The sequence below is a fragment of the Eriocheir sinensis genome, chromosome 40 (assembly GCF_024679095.1).
Source record: "Eriocheir sinensis breed Jianghai 21 chromosome 40, ASM2467909v1, whole genome shotgun sequence".
In the NCBI taxonomy this organism is placed as follows: Eukaryota; Metazoa; Arthropoda; class Malacostraca; order Decapoda; family Varunidae; genus Eriocheir; species Eriocheir sinensis.
This window is the reverse complement of record NC_066548.1, coordinates 9,441,764-9,467,181: the sequence shown is the minus strand read 5'-3', so window position 1 is coordinate 9,467,181 and position 25,418 is coordinate 9,441,764. Positions and strand designations below refer to the sequence as shown.

Sequence of the window (25,418 nt, the reverse complement as noted above, 5' to 3'; positions counted from 1 at the left end):
TTATGACCCTGGTGGTAGTTTGACCTTCCATCTGCAGAGTGAACCTAAAATAACACTCATGAGAACCTGACTGACCTCCTTTTTGGACTTTAGAAATAGTTGAGGTGGAAGCGTCTGAGAATACCGACCCTATAGTCCTCTGTTACGGTAGGAAGCTTTTGGACTTGTATATCGTGGACTTGCGGTGAGCATTTGGCAACATTCGGGCAATTGAAGGGATTTATGGTCGAAAGGGATAGTGAAAGCCAGCAGTTACCTCGGCCGGAGCCAAATTTAGGAACGCCAGGCCAACGGGTTCGTCTGCCTCATGGACCCTCAGCGGCGCGCGGAGAGATGGCATCTACACCCGCACGACCCCGTGTTTTAGGGGAGCGGGTCACTAAAGGAGATGCTTTCCGCCGTCCACTGGTGGCCTCTGTATAATGTTAGTTCAGAGGCCTGCTTCAAGAACGTTAATATTTTTGTGTGCGTGCATGTGCGTGCGTGTGCGTGCATGTGTTTGCTAGCGTGCGTGGGTTGCGTGTGCATGCGTGCAGGCATGTGTGTGCGCGCGCGCGCGTGTGTGTTATACATATTGAGGCTTATATTACATAAGTTTGCCTATTTTTCGGTTGTTTATTCATCTTAGAATACTGCTTAAGAATTTATTTTGTATTAAGTAACTTTTTCCTTTCCTAACTCTCTCTCTCTCCCATAGATTTTAATTAATATCTAGTTTTTCTATTCTTAATTTAAACTTATTTTCTCATTATTCCTACCTTCATTTTTCGTTATCTTTATTTTTTGTTTGTATTATCTAGTTTACTCGTATCACTTTTTACAGATATCTGCATTCCCTCATATCTAACATTGTTATTACTCATACTGATCAGTCAACTAAATTAAGATTATCAATCAATGTACAGGAGTCTCGAAAGGCTACAGACAAAGACATACCTGGGACAACCTCTGTCATTATGCTGTAGTCACGGCATGGCAGGAACATCATAGTAATCCTTTTTACAGCAATGGCAGATTAACGTGTGGTAGCAGAAGCTGATAAAGTGGGGGGGAGGGGGTCTTATGCATGGGTGTCCAGAAGTGGAGCAGCTGTCCCCCTTGGAAATGTTATATTCCTATTCACACTCATTTACTGGCCATACACTGGGGATAGAACTTTCAACATAAACCCTTGCACCTAACACTTAAATCAACTCTGGACCGAGTAAAATGTTTTATGATATTTCACTTCCAGTCTCCAGGTGACCGAGCTACCACAGGTTGTTCAATTTGATGACCACAGCTCTTTCCTTTACCTTCAGCATATACACAAAACTTACAGATGGCTAGAAGCAAAAGAGAATACTTTGTAATTTCTTATATTTATTGTTCAGGTTTTTTATCAATATATATATACATGTAGCCTACCTAGATTGGATAGCAGGCGAATATATATAAATGGCTGCAGCAAAATATACATTCAGTGCAAAACTGTTTCCGAGAATTTGCCTGAAAACATTATTATGAAATAACTACCTGAAGGTTTGAGCATCCACATAGTCATATACATATATATGTATGTACTACTGAGATAGACATTTATAAATTTTAAAGCATATAAAGTAAAACATTTTGTAGCAAAATAGATTTATAGATAATTTTTACACAGCACAATTGTGTCATAGGGAAAGCAAGTGTAGTTACATCTTAACAACTGTGATGCTCACACAGCAATTTCTTATGCCTAATGTAAATACAAATTTATTTGAGTAATAAAAATATATTTTGAAAAGTTTTGTTAGTAGATTAGTCTTAGGAGAAGCCTTGAGGTGTAATGCACACCTGTGTCTTTTTAAAAGTGGACTGACAGCTGGGTGGAGTCTGATGAACCCGAGTTAGATAAGCATCTGCTCTAAGGGTGCCTAGGGGAGCAGCTGGACGAGGTGCCAGTCCATTGTCTTTATAGTTGCATGCATGGTAGAAATACTGTCCACTGTTTCATGTGTTTATTGTGCTCCTCTGCAATAAAGAAAGCAAGAATAAAGACCAGTGAAAGAATGGTGTTCATCACACCAAGAAAATTACAAGTTGTCTCCCATCAGTCAACTTGGCACACCACCTGCACCTCGTTGTTAATTCACCCACATTTACACTGCAGGCCATTTCAGTTAGTACTTGCAGTTCAGTTGTGCTGTTGCTGTTAATCAAACTGTTCAGTCTGCTGACTTATTTGAAAACAGGGAACAGTATTGACCCATGTGGCCACGACAGCCTTAGTGAGGCATAACTTACACAGTATCACATTTATTTTAAAAGTAAATTTATCCAGTAAATATGTTGTAAATACAAGGATGAGAAGGCTTCCCATAGACATAAGGCTCCTTGACCCCATCCATCTATCAGAAACTTAATTCACAGTGTCTCCCTCCGAGTAGTGAGACAAAAATTTAATAAGGTATATTTCCTTAAACACACACACACACGATTTCCCCTCCATAATGTCAGCCGGTCATGAGCCCATTCAGTGATCTTATCTTCCCCATCCTTTCTACATGTCCACACAACTCAGAAAATTTGACTTCATTAATCAAAATGACAACTCATTTCTTTTACATTTCAGTTACTATTTGTAAAATTGCTCCCACTTAGCTGATAAAAAATACTCAGATTATCTGCTTCAAACTGTCTAAAAACTACAAAAGAGTTGTGTAACAGAAAAGATTTGAGATATTTATAAGGCAAGTTTAAAAGAATTAGATGAAGTGGATGTTAGACAATAATTGGCATGCCACAGGAGCAGTGATTGGAAAACATTTTTGCAACCTTGACATTGATTTTACGATTCAGAAATTCTTTACTGTAATTGAGCAGCTAAAGCTCAGTTTCAAAGACTTCTCAATAATATTGGGGGTAGCAAAACTGTTCTAGCTCTCTTGACCCAGCTGGTCCATCATGCAAAATTTACAAGTGATTTCTTAGGTCACCACAGGTGGTAAAAAATACAAATAGCCAACAAATGGAAGCAAAGGCAAGCGTGATGGTGAGACACACTGAGCTAGGTAGTGTTTGTTAGCGCGAGTGCATCAAATATTTGGTGCATACAGCTGAGTGACCATAGTTTAGGCTAGTAGCACTTGACAATTTATTTACCTCTAATGTCCTATTTATTGATCCATGTAATTAAAAAAAATACCACAAGGAAACCAAGGAAGTGGAAGTGGTAATAATGCAAGGGCAGGAGTTGTCTTGGTGAGAGGGAAACTTCATTCTCCCCTCCACTCACCAAAGTTGAAAATTTTAGGGCATTCTATTTTTTAAGTAATTACAAGTGCAGTGGTTAACCCAGTAGCAGTGACAGGCCAAATTTTTTGGCTTGACATAAACCCCCAAAACTAGAGGATGCATTTAAACTGATCACAAATGCGTTATATATTATGTTATGATTTGCGCAAGTGATGATTTTTTCTCATTAATTCGCTTAGAGGAGCCTTAAAGAAAAATGATCCCCACAGCTACTGGGTTAAACTTTGCAGGTTAGAGAAAAGTAATCAGCTAAGCCTGCAAAGCAGAATGATATTGATTTCCCATAAAAATTTTCATATTTGACATAAATGTACTATAGTGCAGCCATCAGCTTTGCCCCCAATATAGTGGACATGTTATGAAAATCACAGATGTATCATTTTAATTGCCCTAGTTTGATATTCCAGTCAGTTTGTTTGCTGGATGGTTAACTGATGGCACCTGTGAGAATAAACAAGACTTCTGTAATGTTGCGGTTGCATTGTAAAATATCCACTTGAGGTAGTGGTTCAATGGCTTGATTGTGTTAAGCTGTTTGATTAACCAAGATATCAAATAATATTTTTGGTGAACTTTCAGTTTGTGATGGCTACAGTTGTTATAACCACCATTTTTTTCCAGCTATCCAAAGCTGTACTCCAGTATGACAGCAGCTGCTCCTGAGGGTTGTCAAATGACTCTCACTAGATGGATGGCACCTGCAATCCTCCATGGTGAGTCAGTGTTGTGTTCTAGTCAAGATAACTAACATAGAACTTACAAGATTTCAGAGGAATAGTCAGTCTCACAGCTTTCTCTGCTTTAATAATTAAATGAATTATACTTTTGGTTAATGTCCACAATTTGAATCAGACAACTCATGTCTTGTGATTTAATTTTAGAGAAACATTTAGAAGAATATGAAGTGTGTGTTTATGTGTATGAGTTTAGGCATGTAGTTGTGAGATGACATGTTAAGATCTAAATTATCACAGTGTTGGGATGTGTGGAAGTGTTGCCAGATGTGTTGAAGTAGAGATTCTGGAGGCAAAAATGCCAGATAGAGTGTGCACAACAACCATCAAAAGCTTTCATAAAATAGACATTTTGTGCCCCACTATTGCAAACTGCTGTATTTGCTAACCCACTCCATTGTTTATTTAAAAATGGATTTAGACTAATAGCTGTCTCCAAATATGATGAAAGGAAACACTTTCAGTTTAGCAAAGGAAAGATATCTATAACCAATAAAGGTTTCTATGAACTATGTGACAAATACTCGAGTAGCAGAAGCAGAACTGTAACATTGGCATTAAACTCTTCTGTTCATACACTTGAAAGCAGACGTCATGTTAATGAGGTCAAGCACTGACATTAAACTAACTCATGAAATTATACTTAGCAATGCCCTATTGGTATTTATAATGTTCATTGTACTCATTGGTGTATTATTTTTAAACTTACTGCTCACTTATGTCAATTACTGGAACAAAAAATACATCTGTACATTTGCTCATGTCTTGAACAGCCTGTACTATCTAGGCATCCCTAATGAGACAACTCTCTTGCATGTTACAGTCGCATGTCCTGTTCTGGATATTCCTCATCTTTCATGACTGCCACTCTGGAGAGGCAAACCAACCCAGAAATTGTAGAAGTCATGGCAGACAGAGACCCAGGGGATGAAAATGGAGCATTTGCCTGAATGACCATTATTAAACAGAGGTGGAGGAGTGGTGGGTATACTTTTGTCCTACAGTGAACTAGTAATGGCTGAAGATGGTGATGAGGACACCATTTTCATGCAAACCTTCAATTTTATTCTAATAATCAGCCTTACATTCATTCCTTTTACTCCCAAAATATTTTAATTATCAATCTCAATTTTCCATTTGCCAAGATGGACCAGTTTTCCTACCTCATGAATGCAGAACGGTCTAGTTACACCTTCCTTTGGTGTAGTACGTCATGAGGTAATATTAACATATTTAGCAGCGGTCATATAATGTTTATGATGTAAAACTTGATGACTTTGCATGAGCAATAAATTCACATGCCATCTGCTCTAGAGTACATGCAGCTCCATGCATACAGATAATGTCTCCAAGATATAAACACTCGCCATCACTCCATGATAGGTTTCTGATGCAAAACAATATGCTAAAACAAATAACCTCATTATAAGAAGAATTAACAAGACAGGGTAAAACTCAGATTACAAATATCAATATACAAATTATCAAATTAAACTGATAATAACTGATGATAGAACTTATATCAGCAAACATCATACAAAATGTGATATTTCCATCCATAATTCATAGGACTTTAAAACAGAAACTGAGACAGCCTGGTGAATACCACTGCCATGTCATTAACATTAAGCACCTTGAATAATATTCATATTAGCCATGAATTCTTTTCTGATGCAAATTTTAATATAAAAAAATATATCAGTAGCAGTATTTCATATAAAAGTCATCACAAATTTTAAACAAGTATAACAAATTATTAATAGTCAATCTGTATTATATATATATATATATATATATATATATATATATATATATATATATATATATATATATATATATATATATATATATATATATATATATATATATATATATATATATTCACGTAAATAGAAATATCCTCACTAAGTTGGGTGCTGATATAAAACTTGTCATCACGCAGGCATGAGGCGGTCAGTGGTATGGCACATTGCTGGAAAGGTAGGAGATGCTTTCCCCGTTGTGAGTTCTCCTCAGAGCCTCCGCAAATGTCATTGAGACATCAATAAGCTGAAAAGAAAATATGTTTTAAGGCATTACACACTTACAAAATCATGTGAATTTAACTCTCAAATAACAAGTATCAGATGATGGAGACTTATCCTACAGACTTGAAGACATTTTAGAGAGACTACAATAACATGCTTGATTGTAAATCTCTGATGTGCATGTACTGTCAATGAATTGCATAAACCAAGACTTCCCAAGGTCTCTGAAAAATAGAAAATGGCCATGAATTTGCATAAGCAATAAAAAAGCAAATGCCCTGCTCAGTACACTGAGTAGCCCACCGCTGCAAGTCATGTTGGTCCAGATAAGAATGATCACATCCCTCTTTCTGAAGGAAAAAGATACTCAGTGCTAGACTACCATTCAGATGATTGGACTGGCATGCAACCCCACCACCACCAGTGTTAAAATTAATACATACTTTCCCTGTTTTGTCTTAACGCCTCTCCTAACCTCAGCAAGAAAAAAAAAGTTTATCAGCTGTTAGGTTGACGGTTGATTATTTTTCCTGCTTACACAAAGCAGGACAACCCCCTTGGTGAGCCACACTTCACCGACCCACCAAAAGGTGAACCCTCACGACCCAAGTCGTCTCCCTCACATAGTGCTATTTATTACTGGTGTGCAATAACTTGTGACAAAGCTACCAAAGCACATGCTAAAAAAATCCCAATAACAGCCAATATGGTTCATCAGGATTGATTCACTACAAGAAACAACATTAAAATGTTGTTGTGACTATTTTGTTATCTCTACATAGCACAAAAACATCTTGGTAAAAATGTTAAATTTTTAATGGCATATACTTGGTTATTTGAAACTATGAATTACTGTAGCTGTAATTAAAAAAAATGCAGTATCAGTCAGTGTGCCAGTGCCTTATTAAACTTTGTACTAAACTGAATACATGAACATGATTGTCCCAGCTTGCCACAGACAAAGCTTGGCGAGTTAAAAACCGAGTGCATCTCCACTGACACCGAACCCTAGAGTAGATTTTCCTCCAGAATTATTCTGTAGTGGCAACTCATCTCCATGTCATCCATTTTAATCTTGGTTAAAGTTGTTATTTTCTTCCTCTTTCATCTCCTTCAATCTCAAATAGATAGGAGAATTTGTTCTTAATGTTCAAACTTAATTTTACATTCTTATTCCTGACTGCAAGAGTATTGGTGTGTTTCTTCTGTTGAAGTGTATTTTACAGTTTGTCAATAGATGGCCATTGGATTTGAGTTTAGTTACTGTTCAGATTTCCAATACAAACTAGTCAGCTTCATTCATTTTCTCTCTATTAGGTCTTTTCTAGTTTCATTTGATGTTCTCTTGAAAAACGTGTTCATGATGGTTTGTTTGTTTCCACAGATTCAGCGTTTATCTTCTCTCCCATTTCTTGTACCCATGCGCTATAGCGGCGCGTGGCCTTCTTGCTCATCTCCATTGAATTGGCCCTTGAGCCTGTGGTGGAAAGTACCCTTTACCCCAGGACACATGGCCTATATGACATCTAGGTTACCATAGTTTACTTCCCAAGGTATACCCATGTACCCATTTATTGATCAGCCTGAAAGGGATGATGAAAGGCTGGATGGGCTGCACAGTAAATGCCTGGGGCAGGATTTGAACTCGGACCCACGGAATCATACCTAGGCATTCGAACCACTGCACCACCAATGACCAACTGCCATTTCAACATTATTGTTGGTCCCTACTTTGGCATTAAATTCTCTCATGACTATTGAAAACGGGATTCAAGCTTCCCCACTGCTACTTCACAGTCAATATACGTTGATGTCGGTGCTTTGACTGGAGAATACTTCGTTTGTATATTTTGTTCAGTTTGACAATGATTCCCACTACTCCAGTGATAGGATGATTTTACTTTAAGTGGCAAGCACTTCCATGGTTAACATGCCTTACTAGGGATCTACAAGCCTGGGTTTGAACCCAGTCTGGGCTGTCAGTGAGCAGCCCTACGAGCTATTCATCCTTCCACTCTGTCAGACAGGTTGATAAATGGGTACCTGTGCAAGATCAAGTGTGGTGACCCAGATGTCACAATGGAGATGAGAACAGAGGCCCCACACTGCTATAGCAAATGCCCCTAACTTTACTTTTACTTAAGTAGGATAGTGTTCCTTAAGAGCATCTTTGAGGCATTATTAACTCACTAGCTTTTTTCAGCTTAATTTTTAATGAGCCAATTCTGCAAGTTTTCTATCCATCCTGTATGTTTAGTGACAAATGTGTAAGACTGGTAAAAAAAAGGTAGGATTAGCACAAAGACTTCTTAAAATGTGTTTTAAGGGGCCTGATATAGGTCCTAAAAAAATAAGATGCTCCAGAGAAAAACTGGGAGAATCTTTTCTAAAATCAAACAAAATGATGGTCCCCACCAGCATATTTATTGAATAACTGTCCAAACATTCGGAGAACAATGTATATTACAGTTGCGTAAGCATGTTGTTCACCATACTGTGGTAATGCTGACAAAATTAAGAATGTAGTAAAGCTATAGTCACTGCACCTGAGTCTGGTGTGTGTTCTATCAACCTGCTGTCACATGGCGTGTCAGATTTTGCGGATAACACGATAATTGAGGAAATGGTTATCAGTATTGATGATGTGCAGATAGCAATGACAAATGCTGTCAATTATAGTCGCTTTTTAATTTATCAATTATGTAGCAGGCAGATGTTTTGTTATACTTTTCTGAGTGAAAAGCAGTGTCAGGCCTATTTAATGATCATAATCAGCAACCTTATAAACAAACAAAATGGTTGTCTGCAGCATAATTAATAATTTGAAACAAAATAGACAAATTGACAGTATTTGTCACAGCTGCTGCATATTATTGATTCAGACCACTATTTCCTCTTCATAGGCTATCATATTTTACCCATGTGGATACGCGGAGTGACAGCAGGTTGGCAGAGCAAAATAATGCACAACACCAATCCATGAACTTCTTTTTGCACAAAAGACACTGTCCAAAAAGCAGAGGAATTGACTTCACAGTGACTGTACAATTCTCCCCTATCTTTAGATTAGTACATTTCTCATATTTCATACAGTTAACCTTGCCATCCAGACATCCACATTACCGTACTGTGAATGTAACTGAGACAAGGCAGTCACAACGGCTGAATGCAGAGGTGGCAACAGCGCATGCACAGAGGGACCTGATGGGAACGTGTAGGGTATGTAAGGCTGGTGGGAAACTCAAGATGAGTTGCTCACTCATGATCTCTCTTCCCTCCCCTCCTCCAGTGACACCCTGTCCTCGGTCCTTTCCAACCCCTCCTCAGAGGGGGTGGGAAGCCCTGAGGGGAGGGAAGAGATCTGGAGTGTGCACTAATCCGAGACTGCCACCAGCACTGTACGCCTGACTTGTATGCCCATCATGTCCCTCTACACATGTACTGTCCCCACCTCCACCTCAGTTACAGTGTGCACTGTTCAGGTACTTTATATATCTGCTAGGAGCCTATCAAAATTAATAAATTCAAGTACCAGTTTATAATATCTGCTTATAATATCTATGGTTTCTACAGAATTCTTAATATTTTGTTTCCTTATCCTTAGACTGCCAGTATAGTTTATATAACACATCAGCAGCCTTGGTCATGGCTGTGGTGGAGTTATATAGTACAAGATATTACCCACTGGAATACTTCAGTGAATGTAGGGAAAATGTGTAATATGTACTTCTGCTATTCTTAAGAGTTAATTCCAGCAGTTGGTATCCTTCTGTCAGTCAGTCCTGTCTCAGCTGTCAAGATAAACATACAAAGGTCATGTGAAAACATTTAAGTCTATAGAGAAAATATCATCACACCAAAGTTTAATAAGTTAATCTCAGAAAACACTGAATGTAACTGTTCTGCACTAAACTCAGACATTTGTGTTTATCAGTATTTTTTTGCATCCAGAAATGTCTGGGTATCAAGAAATATATGGAAACACTGTTTTTGCCCCCTTACTCCCATTCCCACTAAAGCTCGAGTAATGGTTTTCAACATCAGTCATCAAGTTCATGATCAAGCGAATCTAATGAGACAAAAATGAAACTGATTGCAGAGTTAGTATTGGAGTAATTGTGCTCAGAAAAAAATAACGCGTGTTCACAGCCTACTAAAATAACCTGTATGCCCTAAGGGTTAACTCCAGGGCTATGAGCATTTTCTCCTGTGCCATATGGGATATTTTAGTAAGCACCAAACACTAAAGCTATTTTATTCCAAGCTCAATTACCCCAATCAGGTTCATTAATGTCTCACTAGAATTTGATTACTTTGAATTTGATGATGATTGACATTGCAAATCTTAACTCAAGCTTCAGTGGGAGCAGGAGAGGTGGGTACATGGGTGAGGGGGCTTTAACCGTTTGTTTCCGGATATTATCTGATGCCCAAAAATACACTGATGGTCAACAAAATGTCTGATATCAGTGGAGTACAGTTTGCTCAGCCACGGTTGGTAGTTTCAGAGATAAAAATGCTAAAATTTGATGTGGTTTTTTTCTCCATAGATTTTAACATTTTCACATGACTTTCATATATTTCTATAGCTGGCATAGGACTGACTGATGGGAGGAGGTTACCAACTGTTGAAATTTACCATAGGGATAGTAGAAACACATATAATCCATTTTCACTACGTTCACTGAAATATTCCAGTGGGAAATGAATGTTTTTTATTACATAACTGCACCCATAGCCATAGCCAAGGCTGCTGATGTGTTAAATATCTACACCCGTTGTCTTCGGGCTAACTATCTTATCAGACAAGTCAAACTGATCTAGCTGTACCTGTCACCATTCACTCTGGAAATGTGCCTGTAGAGGTGGCCCCAGTTTGTTTCCCCATACAATCCACTCCAGTTTAGTAACATTTACACACACTATCCTTCTCCTTCATATCCTTATCCACACACACTTCTCTCTCATACATTTACTCCCCTTTTTCTCAATTTATCTACCAATGGTCATTAGCACCCCTTGACTCTCATACATCTCACTAACTCATAACATGTCCAAACACCTCAATAAATTAAGCTTCAGCCAGGTCGCTCATCTTTCTGTATGTACCTGTTTTAGTTTATTCCATGCCCATGATCAAAGGCATAGGTCAAGGATGGCTGAACTACACTATTCCTGATCCCCATCCTCACCTCCATAGTTACACTTCCAACTCTTGTGATTCAAGTAGCCATTGCCTACCCTCCCCTCACTTCTCCCTGTATGTTCTTCAACTTAGAACTCCCCCTAGCAAGTTATATTCTTTCACCTCCTCATCACCCCATAATCAAACTTTGTAAAAATGCAAGGTGTGAAATACGGTATTTGTAATAATGGCAAGTCACCATTTACATGAACAAATTTGTAGTAGTTCTCAACAGTAAAACCAACAAGTGACACTATTATTAATACTACCTGTAAACTATACAAACAGGTATGTGTGTGTGTGTGTGTGTGTGTGTGTGTGTGTGTGTGTGTGTGTGTGTGTGTGTGTGTGTGTGTGTGTGTGTGTACTAATAATTAAATTACTAGTGGGTTACTAATCAAATCTGGTTACCACTGCCTTAAAATGATTACAATAAATGTAATCACTAATGTTCCATGCCCTCTTGCAGGTGGTGCTGAAGGTAAGCAGTTTGAAAAAAAACAATGTTCTGTGACTACTTCCATGCTGATCTACACATAAGCAAATAAAGTATTCTGCACCAAAAATGTTCTGAGGCTGAGGCAGTACAACAAAATGAGGAGAGTAGTGAGGAAGAGCTGGGTTAAGGTTAATATTAGCAAATTCTGAACCACATGCCTGTAATTGACCACCACAATTACCCAAACTGCCAAAAATTAGTAGGGATAGCATTTGATTATAAAAATATAAGTACATTTTGCAAGCTACAGCTCAAAGGGAAACAATTATTTAATTCACCTACCCTATTTGCCTCATATGAACAGGGCCATGAGTCACACTCATCATGATCTACAGGGGTACGGAGTTGAATAGGAAAGAAACCGATTCACCATTGTGGGTTCGACGAATTGCTTCGGCCAAAATGTTGGAGACGTCAATCAACTGCAAAACAAGTTTCATTGCAAGATGCCTGCAAATCAAGCTACTTAACAACACACAAAAATCTGCTTGTGACTGAAAAAATCAAAAAAAGATATCCAGAAGCATTTGACAGAAAGCAATGTTATTTTAAATACATACAGAATGGACATACAGTTAGCACACAGAACCACCCTGTTTTGAGGTATTTTTTGGTAATATGCAAATCAGGGGTAGGTAAAGTGCCTTCATACCAGTAGTTATACAATTATGTTAATACAATAAATAAATATTTATAGAAATGAAGTTAGATTATTGATTTTTTTAAATAAGAAATTAATAAAACCACAAATCAAAAAAGTATTAGTGCATCCTCTGTAAGTTGATAAATATTAGTAATGATAAATAGTACATCCTTTCTCTATATTAACTTGAGGCATATATTGGTAATCTTAAAAATGGATTTAACAAGAATATGTCTCATTGGGCTAAGTGTGGAATGGAGTACAATGGGCAGAATTTCACTGCTATAGCAATTGCAGGTGGGCTGTTTACGTTGTCATGATGAGCTAAATTAGACAACTACACCTCTACAATAAGAGAAGGCGAGATAATGCCACCTGACACTAAAATAACTAAAACACTAAAGAATACCAAGCAGATTAACAAATGCAATATTATGTACTTTATACTGAAGTGGTAAAGATGCAAGTAATTGAAACTTCTCAACCTTCCAATAAAGTCTTGCCTCAAAATTTAGGTAAACAAACAAAACGCAAAAAATTATGACTTTCCAATGTGCAAAACTTGTATCACTGAGCATGCATGGAAAATAGTTTTATTCACAACAAAATCGTTAATCACAATAAAATCAATGTGCAGCACCTAAAAAGAAGCAAACCCAGACATAGGCACCAACGCATGTCTTTCAAACATGGCAAAGGTTGATGGAGAGACTCCAGCCTGGTGATCCTTGATGCACATAAATAACAAATCATCCCACATGATGCATTTTTAGAATTCTCTCTTCTCACTCCGAGATGAGAAATGACCTGCTCATAGGTGCATCATCTCCCCATTCACCCTTTGCCATGTTCAAATTATAATAAAAAGTACCTACTTATTTTAGTGACTTAATTGTTTGGAAGACAAGCTAGGAATCCATGGGCTCAGGTTTGATCCTGACTTGGGGCAGTCAGCACTCACTTCACCTAGCTGTTCATCCTACCTTTCAAGCTGGTAAAAAAAATGGGTACCTGGGGAAACCTGGGAAGGAAAATTACCCAAATACCCCAGGATGAGGGGTCAGTGTGACGTCAGTTTACCTCCCCTAGGTTTCCACAGGTACCCATTCACTGACCAACCCAAAAGAGAAGATGAACAGCTGGGTGGGCTGTATGCCAACTGCCAGGGTCGGGATTCAAACCCAAGCCCACAGATTCATAGCTAGACATGCTAACCACTTCACCACAGAGGAGCTGTAGTGAGTAATGGAAATAATACAGCCAATATACATCAGTGGAGTGAAATGAAGTGAAGTGGGAAAGGTGTAGAATGCAGTCCTATGACAAGCAAATGCATGAAATCTGCTCAGATGGTATGGTCTTAAAAAAAAAATGAGGGAACAAGTGAAAAAAAATCCCTGCTGTGAAGTTGGTGTCTTAAGCAGGTGGGAACAACCAAAAGGGTGGCTATGTATAAAGGAAGAACATACGAGGCGTATAGTGTAAAAGGGGCGACCTGCCATTTTTTTAGTTTTGAGAAAATCACGTTTAAAGAAAAGTTTTCAAAGTTGTCTGTAACTCTGCTATTTATTGGTGGATTTCAGCATTTTATATGTTAATGAAAAGCTTGAAACAAAAGCCATTGGACTACATAAAGAAAATTACCATGATAGCAAGAATTAGCCTTCCTTTCAGGGTGAAAACACAGACTGTTGGAGCTACATGTTCAGAAATTCAAGGTTTTGGGACACTTTCCTTTTTTATTTGATTATTTATGGATTGGTTTTGATGTTATTAGTCACTGAAGATAGCTTTCATCAAAGGATATTCGATTATGTTAAAGAAAAATAACCTGAAGCGTAAAAAAATAGACCCTCATTCTATAGGTCTAATGGTTTATGTTAAAAAAATAGGTACAGAGGGATGCTGACTGCGTGACGTCACAGCCATGGGGGTAGGGAGTGATCACCTCTTTTAAAGAGACTGCCACACACTACACACCCCACGCCGGGCAAGTTTGACAGAAAAATCACGCAACTTCAGCCTTTACCTTAGCTTGCCTCACCACATTATGCAGCAAGAATTCAGCTATCAGAAGCTGCCAAAAATTAAATACCGCCCGATTTGGTTTGGTCGCCCCTTTTACACTATATGCCTCATATGAGTAAGCATGAGAATGGTCAACTCATATGCTGGAATGAAAAAACTGCATAAGTAAGACAATGACTTTGTAGGATTAATAAAATTACAAGTTGCACACCTCTCCATTCTAAGTACTGTTTACCTGACACTGATGGGCTATGATACAGCATTCTGTGTTAGTAATTGTTATATTCATACAATTATTGGGATCTGAACCCACCTCAATGGCCAATCTTTCTTCTTTTTCTACTCTCCTTTCCTCTACCAAGGCCACTGGCTCCCCCTGCATTTGCAGGAAGCAAGGCTGCTGATCTTTTTCATTTAGGTTTTATACTTGTATCAAATAGATACTGTTATTGTTTCAGGAGTTGTCAGTAACTTAACACGAAAAAAATCTACAAAGTGAAAGGAAGAGCAGTTCAAGCTGCAATTAAAAAAAAAGAAAGAAAAAGAAAAAAAAGAAAGAAAGGGAGTGATAGAGACTGGTGGGGAGGGACATAATGCTTTCCTTGCCTCACTTCTTGCTATCACAATCAGCAGCACACTGGCTCCTTACCTACACCAACTTTTTTTTCTGAAATATGCTGGAGTTTATCTTCTTGCCATGAACACTGAGGAGACACACAGCAGTCATTTACAAAATGTATGTGTGTGTACAAGCCAGCCTGTACTATTGCACTAGTTTAATTTCATCAACATTAACCCCCTTTGACCACAACTATAGTAAGAGATTAGATTCTTATTTGGACTGACCGTTTGGCTGGAATTCCATGATTTCCCCAAAATGCCAACTTTTTACTGGTGTGACATACAGGAAAATTTATTGAATAAAAGTTGCTCATTTAATCAAGATGAAGTCTGAAAAATATTCTTTATAATCTTTTACCCAGAAATTTACTGCCTACAGAGTGCCAAAGTTGCAGTGAAACGTGAAAAATAATTTTTGTAAATTTTTGTGGTTTTTATAACTCAACAGTGAAATCAGATAATATGGACAGACTGTTTGGCTGGAATTCCATTATTTCCTAAAATTCCAGCTTTTTACTGGTGCAACACATACAGGAAAATTTATTGAAGTTGCTCATTTTATCAAGGTGTGAAAAATATAGTTCATAATCTTTTACCCAGAAATTTATTGCCTACAGAGCCAAAGTTGCAGTGAAACTTGAAAAATAATTTTTGTAAATTTCTGTGGTTTTTATAACTCAACAGTGAAATCAGATTATGATTTGGACAGACCATTTAGCTGGAATTCCATGATTCCCAAAAAAATCAAATTTCTGCTTCCAACTCCTCTGAACAAGATATTGGTCCATCTAGATTCTAGAACATCACGTATATCAGTGGAGGTGTCAAGACTATGCTCAGCATGCACACAACGAGCAGAAACTAAAAGACGACCGCCGAAACGGGACGGCTGAGGGAACATAATTGCTCTGCAGACGCCATAACGCGTAGGCAGGAACTGTAGACTATTTTTAGCACGGAGTGGTGGTAAGGGACAAAAAAAGGTGCCAGTTAGTCACTTAGCTTCGACAAAGACCTAGTTACACTCGGCCTTCAAATTCCGGATAGCTTCTCGCTCTATGGTGCTGGTGTCATGCTCTGATAGAACTATATGACACCAGTGGCATCATCGTTATTAAGGGGTTAAGGTCAACAAAGTCTGATACATGTGCGGTGAGTGGTTAGTGTGCCGGTGCCACGTCAAGGAGGTAGTGGGTTCGAGTCCTGCCCGCCGCACAGCTGGGATTTTTCAGTCACTGCTGAATGGCCTAAGACTACCCACATGCTGCCCTGAAGACCACCTATCAACCCAGCCTCTAGATGCCCTCTCTAAAAAAAGAAAGGCTCAAAGATGAGCTACAGGGGGCAGCATGAGCCAAGCAAAAGGGAGCCACTATAAACACTTGCCGGTGCCAGAACGGACTGGGCTGACCATCAGACCCCACCAGGAAAGCCTACCAGCGCAATAGACCAAGACGTAAAAAACTCTCCAAGCCATTGTTAGCCCCCCGAGTGATAAGCCGTAGGACTCTATCCTCTCAGGAATTCTGTGTCCCTCCCCATGGCCAGCAATCGGCTAAATTTCCTATCTGGATTGATTGGGGAAGGGCTTGCTACCCCGCCCTGCATAACATCATTTTATGTTAGAAAAACAGAGCAAAATTACATTTAAGTCCAATGTCAACAGGTTCTCGGAGAGTGCTATGTGAAGCGACATTAAGTGACCACAACTTTACCGAAGACTCAGTGATATAAGAGTCAAGTTCCTGTGCCATATTTCTGGTCGCACTGAAATATATGTGCTATACATTTAATATTAATAAAAACAAAAAATTATTCCCTGAATCATTGGAGAGTCAGTGAGTGAGTGCTGATATGGAGAGGCAGGCTACTGAAACCCTACCTCACCCTCATCACTGGAAGTGGACAAAGGTAAGTCTAGGTTCCACCTTTTGTCTTTCACAGGTGAACAATTTATGCTTAGCACTCATTGCAACAGGGATAAATTGAGAAACTGATGTTTGGAAAGCAAGTATCTTTGGAGCACCTCGTGTCATGATGCAGCTTAGAAACAAACAAAGAATAAAGCATGCCAGCAGTGGCACTTGAATGCTTTTGTATGACACCATTTAGTCACATGTTTGTCATTGCCATTAGCACTTCAATTTTCTATTAATTTTCCAATTAATTTTATTTGTGTTTTCTCAGTGACCTTGTAAATAAACAGTATTTGAGGACTTACTGAGTGGCCAGGTTCAAGACTCAAGTCATGACCATCACTACTCTGTTGATGCATTTGCATCAGGGGAGCCAGTCACCTACAATGTGTGCTAGGCAAAGCCTCCAGGACCCATCCATCCCAAGGGATTGTGGGCCTGTGATAAATCTTTTCAGAGTTCTGCATGTGGGCACACAGAAGATCCAGAGCCTCTTGAGGATTGCCTTGAAAAAAGGAGTTACATATTCACTCACTTAACATGAGTATATAGGGTTGTGAATACCTGTCCTGTAAGTATATAGGATTGTCAATACCTGTGCAGGACAAAGATTTGAATCTTCAAGTCTTGCGATCCCTGTCGAACTCTATATGACTGCGAGGCAAGGTCACTAAATATGGACTCAGAGACAAGCTGACTTTCGTAACAAATACCTTTGTAGAATCATGGGGTATCACTGGTATGACCTCGTTGAATCGGTGATTATTCAGTAAGACTGAATTGAGGCCTATTACTCGTATCTGCATGGTCTGTGAATGCCATCCCCAGCTAAATAGGCATTAGCACAGTACCCAGAATCAAGACTGCTCACCTGGTTGTAAGAGTGACATTGCAGGTAAAGTTGGGGGCATATGTGTGAGGCCTTGGTGCTCATATCAGTCACATTAGCCCTTGAACCTTTGGGGGAAAGTCAACCCTTACCCTGGGACACAGTCAGTGTGAAATCTAGGGTACCACAGTTACCCAAGTACCCATTTATTGACCAGCCCAAGGGAGGATGAACAGCTGGGTAGGCTGTGCACCACCTGCCAGGCTGGGATTCAAACCCAGGCCCACTGATTTCTAGCTAGGCATGCTAACCACACAATGGAGGTGCATAGAGTCCAACCAAAATCTACTTGAGGATGCTGACAAAGTATATTGACCCAGATTCCCATTCTTTTAAAATTTTCAAAAAATGAGCAGCCAACTTCCCAAGCAGTCTACAAAGTCAATGTAAAATAAAACATTAAAAAGTAAATTAAGAAGTAAATGCCCAAACCCTTGCCACAGCTAACACAGTACACAGCCAGAATAGGTGCCTCTTGCAGTTCAACTCCTGCTCCTAGATCTGTAAAGCTCAACATAGATACCTTCTGGTATTTATGTAAGTATCCCCACTACTACTCACCCAAATCAATGTCCCTGTAGCTGGAAAAGGTTACATTAGGTGGTATGGAAGACTTTTCACCAGAGATCATTTCTCGTTTACAGTTTAAGATTCCTTTCTGCTCCTTCTACTTACCAGGAGAAGTCATCCTCATCTCAACTATGTTATCAAAGCCTCACCTGAATTTTACTAGAATCCTTCATATGCTGCTCTTGAGGTATAGTGTTTGTCACTACCACGGCTTCAAAGCAGGCATTATTGATTCGTGAAACAGCTGGGCCAGAGAAAATACCATGGGTTAAGATGGCATATGTTTTGGTGGCACCAGCTTCCATGAGTCTGTGAAGAAAAGTTACACTTCATTAAAAACAACGGCATCTACAGAAGAATCTACAGCTCCCTTAATTTGACCCAAAATATTAAGTACAATACATTTAAAGTATCTCCTTTCAAGTTTGAACATGCACATCAAGTTCAGATCCATACAAAACTTAAGTTGTACCACATCCTTATAAAACATCGTATAAATCTGTTTTCTTGCACTTCTTAATCTTCAACTTGACCACTTGCCTTTCCTGCCAATGAACTAGATAAGTGCACAACTGCCTAAAAAGATTAATCTTAACCATATGTAGACACTACATAAGTATCCTCTCTACAGTTCATATCAATTATAGTCGGCCCACCTTATTCGAAGGTTTAGCATTCACAGTTTTGACTAACTGCTCTTCAAACTATATATAAGAAATCCAGAATATTTTCATTAACAAAACAAAACTTCCCTTTCCATGGAAACTTACTTTTCAGCTGCATGGCAGATTGTTCCACAGGTGTCAGCCATGTCATCAACCAAGATAGCAACGCGATCCTTCACATCTCCAACAAGTACCATTGATGCTACTTCATTGGCTTTTTTTCTTTCTTTGTGAATCAGGGCAAACTCGATGTTAAGGCGATCAGCTATAGACGTCACCCTGGAAGAAAACAATTTTTTATGAAGTGCATGCCAACTTCATAATTAGAACTAGAATATATACTTGATACATATGTAATGCCCCGACGAGCTTATTTTCCATCCTTCCTATTTCTCAACACGGCCTCTGCGTGTATCGAAATAACACGAGAAATTAATCAAGACAAGGAGAGGGTATTCCCCGGCTGCCTGGGATTGAACCCGCGACCAGCGTGACAGGAGAGCCACTCCTTACCGAGTCGGCCAAAGAGGTACCCCACTGGCTAAGTGGGTTATGGGAGGCTAGTTCATCAAGCCGTCGCCGCACTACACGGCTTTCCCCCCTATGTAGATTAATTTCTGTGTGTTGACAATGTCCCTTTGAGACATAACTCCACAATGTCCCTTTGAGACATACCTCCAACTCTCCCATTTTCTATTACCCTCGGAGCATGGGTCATCCTACCTGTTACCCCTTCGGGGAAACTCAACAGAACTGCAGGAGAGGATGCCCACCGCTATGCCACCACTGTAATGCCCCGACGAGCTTATTTTCCATCCTTCCTATTTCTCAACACGGCCTCTGCGTGTATCGAAATAACACGAGAAATTAATCAAGACAAGGAGAGGGTATTCCCCGGCTGCCTGGGATTGAACCCGCGACCAGCGTGACGGGAGAGCCACTCCTTACCGAGTCGGCCAAAGAGGTACCCCACTGGCTAAGTGGGTTATGGGAGACTCGTTCATCAGGCCGTCGCCGCACTACACATACAGTAATGATTTATAAAACATGTCTATTATCCATCTACTGGTAAAACCATGCTTCTTTTTAATACATGTAGTATTTGACAAATTTTGTCAAAGAACCTACTTCATAATTAGACCTAACATAAAAGTTATATTAGGACAACATTAGCTTTTCACTTCACAACATATAAAGAAAAACTATCACAGTACTGACAAAAGATGAATTTTGTTGAAACTTTGTAACAAACTACTAATGCTCAGTCCTTTGAACAAATAGAACTACCACAATGATTACAATTTGACCTCTACTGACTGAAAATGCCATCTTCCAAGCTCAAACTAAATTCACACCAATCAGTAGGCCTTTGCTATGGCTTGGGCTGCACAACTGCATGTTTTTCTATAAACAAACTACTGATAAATCTATTATAATAGCTACAGTGGGAGTATTTCAAAGCTAATGAGAACTTTGAATATTTCCTGTCAATATATTTTGCCAAGTGAAACCAATGCATGAGAAAAAAACTAAAGCTTTCTGAGCATATAATTTTCAGTACAAGAGACTAAGAAGATTCAAGAGAATGACTAGACTTTTTCCTATTGTGGCTAACCTTTAGACGTTTCTTAAGGAAGCATGACTCAACAAACACAGATCAAAGATAAGACTATTTTGTTCATTCAATGCAGAACCACACAGACAAAATCCATGTAATTTCATCACCTGCAATTCTACTTTTGTAATGTTGCTGCTGAACATCATGATATTGATTCTTACCTCTTAGCTCCACCAGCATCTGGTGATACAATAATTGCATTTCTCCACTCTGGAATATTTTCCCTGATCCATTTCAGCACAGCAGGTTCAGCATAAAGGTTATCAACAGGAATGTCAAAGAAGCCTTGAATCTGAGAGGCATGTAGGTCCATTGTGATGATGTGGTCAGCCCCGGCAACCGACAACATGTTGGCTACCAGTTTGGCTGATATCGGAGCTCGAGACTGCAAGAGATGGACATGCATTACACCCGGTAGCACTGTCACTTAGGCTCTTGTACAAACTACGAAGATGGAATAAACAGTTTATACAGAAATAAACAAAGACTGGTTATGTACAGAACAAGCTAGGGGTAACATGCACTACAAGAAAAACAATAACAAAACACCCTGAATAAATATGCTATTGAGGGCAAATGAGGGAATGAAGCATCAAAATGGGCACAATTTTGACTTGTAACTAAAGTGGACTCCATCTACTTTCTGGCTCAATACCAGCTTGTAAGGAGCATTGTGGCATACTCGTAGACTCTACAGGCAAACTGCTTCCAGTTATGAATATGCTTTAACTGCCAAACTTGCAATTTGAATCAGAAAAAAGAAAAAGATGGGTCCTCAGTTAATACAAAATGAAACTTCAGCATTTTACCTGTTTGAGTGCAATGAATGATAATGTCTAAATTTCTTTTTTCTGAGTCATTGCGGCATAATACTGGACACAAATATATATAGAACATGCTATTGTGGGAATAAGACAAACAATTCTGGAACATGTTATATGCTATGTCACACTGGTTGAGCACCAGACATCACACAAGTTATTCCTCCTCACCACACTCATGCCTGCCATCACCAACCTCAACCTTAAATAAAACAAAGGTAATCTATCAGGGCAGATTCTAAGTAAAGACATTGTTTAACAGACCACACAAAACCAACACTAGTAAATAAAATAAAAAATTTAAAATTATATACCCTATTGAGGAAATTAATATAGGTAGGCCTACTATGGATGTTTTTCTAACATGAGGTATGAACATAAAATAAACACTTGACCTTCATACCCACATAACTACCTGATTCTCCAGACTTTTTTTATCTTAATTGAGGCTTTGAATAACTAAACCAGCTGCCTCAACCACACCCTGGCCTTGCTCTTTGTGCATGCAGATCCAAAGCAGTTTTTCACATTACACTCGTAGCACAAAATTTAAACTAATGGCTTCCAATGTTAGACACCTATTAGAAACTTTAAGGGTTCAGCAAATCCAAACAAAATTCCCCCCATTAGTCCAAAGAGTCAAAGGTTAACATTTTCTCTCAATACCTAAATTATTTAATGCATGCTTGCAAAGGAGGCAGTTCTCTCCTCTAATTAGGACAAGACATTATAAGAGACTGAAGGATCATTAAGGCTTCATTCTGTCACCATCACAGTGCAATATAACTGGCTCTGAAATAACCAACTAAAGAACTGTTTGTGACTTCACCAAAGCAACATAATAAAAACTGATTACCTCTTACCTTGTCTTTTTTGTCCTGTCTGGCATAAGGGAAGCAAGGAATGACTGCTGTAACCCGAGCAGCTGATGCAATCTTGCAGGCATTGATCATGATCAGCATTTCCATGAGGTTGTCATTAATCTCACCGCAGCCACTTTGTACAATGTAAACATCCTCTCCTCGAACGCTTTCCCCAATTTCCACACTGAAAATATACAGAATTAATTATACCTACAGTGAAGCTAAAAATGACTTAAATGGTTAAAATAATGCTTTAAGAAAAATGCAGCATTATTTCATTCCTCCAATGTGTTTCAAGATGCCCTTAACCTATCTTAACTAATACCTGGTCATCTGATCTGTACACTGAACATATTCATAAATGCTTCTTCAATAATGAAACTTTTTATCTAGCAGAATCTCTCTCTCTCTCTCTCTCTCTCTCTCTCTCTGCTTATTTCCTATCCTTTCATAATTTAATGAGAACCGTCACACCACAAAGCCCGAGTCATGAATCCTGTCAACAATTCCAAACAGAATCCAAACAAAAAGTGCATGACACTGAATGGGGAAGTCTTAATTCCCTGCACCTCACTTCAATAAGCTCTCTTTCCTTAGGAAAAGAAACACTAAAACAAAAAAATAATAAAAAATGACAATTTCAGGGGGCCAAAAATGTTATGGTGGTAGGGTGAGGCAGTCACCACACTACACCAGTCACCTATACCTGCCCTTGACAATGATGAGTCATGTATTTAGTGGTACTGTTCTTTCAGCACATGATCCCTCTGCAAACATGCACTTAAACACAAATGGTGATGTGCAGACAAAATTTCGGTTGTCTTTGCAGTCCTTGGATCTGGGTGACTACTTGCTAAAATTGTATCTTGGGTTTTATTGATATTAAAATATTAATAAGTAAAATTCTTAACAATTTTTGCCATAAATGTTGATACTGAAAATCAGAGGCAAGAACAAACTAGGTAATAGAAACAGTTAGGAGAGCAACTCTTACAGCAGAATTATACAAGTTGGTGCAGTCAACGGACTAAGACAAAACTGGTTTTAAGTAGAAAGAGTGGGAGGCCCAATATTCACGGGCAGTGCACAGTGTGGGCTACCTCTGCTCAATACACTACAACCTACAATGCCTAAAACTAAGCATCTAGTATGCTGTATTAGTGACAGTATTACTGACAGCAATTAAAACCTATATCATATTTCTCCATCCTCAGATACTTAACATGCCAATGACCTAAGAAGGCTGTCTGGACTCTTTGTAGCTTCGATGTTCTTCTGCATCCTTGTACAACAATAATTAACAACAGAGCAAGGTTTGGTGTTTTTTCCTGTGAGTGACCTGGTTTTGCACCAATATAATCCTCATAATATATAAATGTTTCCTATCCTTTGAGCTACTACTGTCCATGCAGTAAAGCAAACTTCCCAGGGCGATATGTAGAAATAGATATGATGATTGAGAAGAGTTCAGTGTTTAGTAATTAAGGATCTATTATAAAGCCCAAATCCTTCATAAACAAAGTGGGAAGTCTGGTAGGTAGCAGGGTGCCTACCCAAAGATCCCCCTACCAACCAACAATAAATACGGTGGTCTGCTGGCATTAGGGTTAACACAGTGTCCGTTGGGAAAAGGCAAAGGGTATACCTGGCTGTCCCTTCCCCCCAAGCCCCACTTCCCTAACCTGGCAACACCTATCCTTCAAGGTCATCCCAGTGAACCCACACGACCAGTCGACCATACAAAATGTCGCCCCCTCACACATACGCAATTCTACGCATTACTGCTTTCATATACCCATTTACACATCCCCTGCTGCCCCCATCACCCCATCCTAGCCACCAAATAGGCATTGACGCTCAATATCATTCGCTAATCCGCCTCAACCAGTAATGGAGGGATAAGTGGCAACAACGAAACCTGCTTGCTTAACCTGTCATTATAATATCCTCCACCCTTGCCCGACGTAATCCTTCCATCCCCAGCGGTCACGCAAACCATCCCTTCACCCATCCACACGTTGTCAAACACAAGATCCTTCCTGAAGCTGCTAAAACTGCTTAATCTGTCGTCTTAACCTATCTTTATATTAGCTTCTACCCTTGCCCCGGCCTATCCTTTCATCTCGCAGCTGTCACGTAGACCATCCCAAACCATCCCTTCACCCACACACACGTTGCCAATCACAAGACCACTCGTGCAAAATTTTGTGACCCCGTTGCGCGATGAAAAAGATTGATTATTTAACACCAACGACCGCAACACGCAATGGTGGTCTGGTGTTGATGCTTTGTGCACCATCATTAAACTTGCCAACTGCCATTGTTATGAAGCAGTTATTAATTAATGACGCAACAACTTGATATGCGGGGGCAGTGACCTTCCCACTTCCCAGGGCTTCCAAATTCGAAAAACTCATCCATGGCAACCTTTATTCCCACACGAGCCAATGGTAATTATGAAGCCCAAAAGTTATTGATATTGAAAAAAAAACTAAACAGTGAACGATATGAAACCTAAACCAATGGCAATTATGAAGCCCCCCTCCCCCCCCCTCCCACAAACAACCAAATGGCGTCAACCCTTACCAACCATTGCTAGGAGAAACCCAAATTATAGCCGGTAATACGAAACCCAAACCTGCCACTGAAAATAATTAAACACCCTAACAACCAAATGACGTGCAACCCAGCAACCCATAACCCAAATCATAGCCGGTAATATGAAACCCAAACCTGCCATTGACAATAAAGAACAGCACAAATAAAAAACAAGAACAAGACCACAAAGAGGGGCCGTGTGTCCTCACCAGGTCTCTAAATTCGAAAACTTCTTGGTGACGACCTTCCCCAGATCGATACCCAGGCGGTCCACCACCCTCTGGGCCAGGTCGGGATGCGAGGAGCCGGAGAATATCTTAATGTTGGGCATCCTGGCGGGCAGCAAGTCCCCCACTACTATACCAGCGGGCACTGCGTAGGGAAACTCAGGGAGCGGGGCAACGGCGAGTGCTACTCCTTCTACTGCTGGCATGCCAATGATGGCCGGCCTGCTGCTGC

The 25,418-nt window shown here is 39.4% G+C and overlaps 1 protein-coding gene and 1 long non-coding RNA gene across 3 annotated transcripts in view; one reads left to right on the top strand and one right to left on the bottom strand.

The window, feature by feature from the left end:
* Positions 1–5,497, top strand: part of LOC127009338 (uncharacterized) — a 27,263-nt gene extending 21,766 nt beyond the window's left edge. Inside the window, exon 4 of the long non-coding RNA XR_007761879.1 lies at positions 3,904–5,497. This is a non-coding gene — a long non-coding RNA (uncharacterized LOC127009338). The remainder of the gene's footprint in view (positions 1–3,903) is intronic.
* Positions 1,346–25,418, bottom strand: LOC127009336 (ribose-phosphate pyrophosphokinase 1). 2 transcript variants are annotated; one of them, XM_050882305.1, is made up of 7 exons: positions 25,169–25,418; positions 22,362–22,545; positions 20,839–21,062; positions 19,165–19,338; positions 18,544–18,703; positions 5,922–6,065; positions 1,346–1,998 (listed from the first exon to the last, which is right to left on the bottom strand). In XM_050882305.1, exons 1-6 carry the CDS (start codon positions 25,390–25,392, stop codon positions 5,970–5,972), a joined length of 1,062 nt encoding a protein of 353 aa, XP_050738262.1. In that variant the 5' UTR covers positions 25,393–25,418; the 3' UTR covers positions 1,346–1,998; positions 5,922–5,969. The 2 variants fall into 2 exon arrangements, with proteins under 2 accessions (XP_050738262.1, XP_050738264.1); XM_050882307.1 differs by lacking the exon at positions 1,346–1,998 and adding an exon at positions 12,010–12,149 and having other exon boundaries at positions 25,169–25,417.

Excerpts from the sequence above, each read along its gene's own strand:
- LOC127009336 (XM_050882305.1), bottom strand. The coding sequence starts at position 25,392 with ATGCCAGCAGTAGAAGGAGTAGCACTCGCCGTTGCCCCGCTCCCTGAG. Across the intron at positions 19,339-20,838 it reads GATGCTGGTGGAGCTAAGAG|GGTGACGTCTATAGCTGATC; the intron begins GTAAGAATCAAT and ends GTTTTCTTCCAG. Across the intron at positions 6,066-18,543 it reads AGGATTCTAGTAAAATTCAG|CTTATTGATGTCTCAATGAC; the intron begins GTGAGGCTTTGA and ends TTTTCTTTTCAG.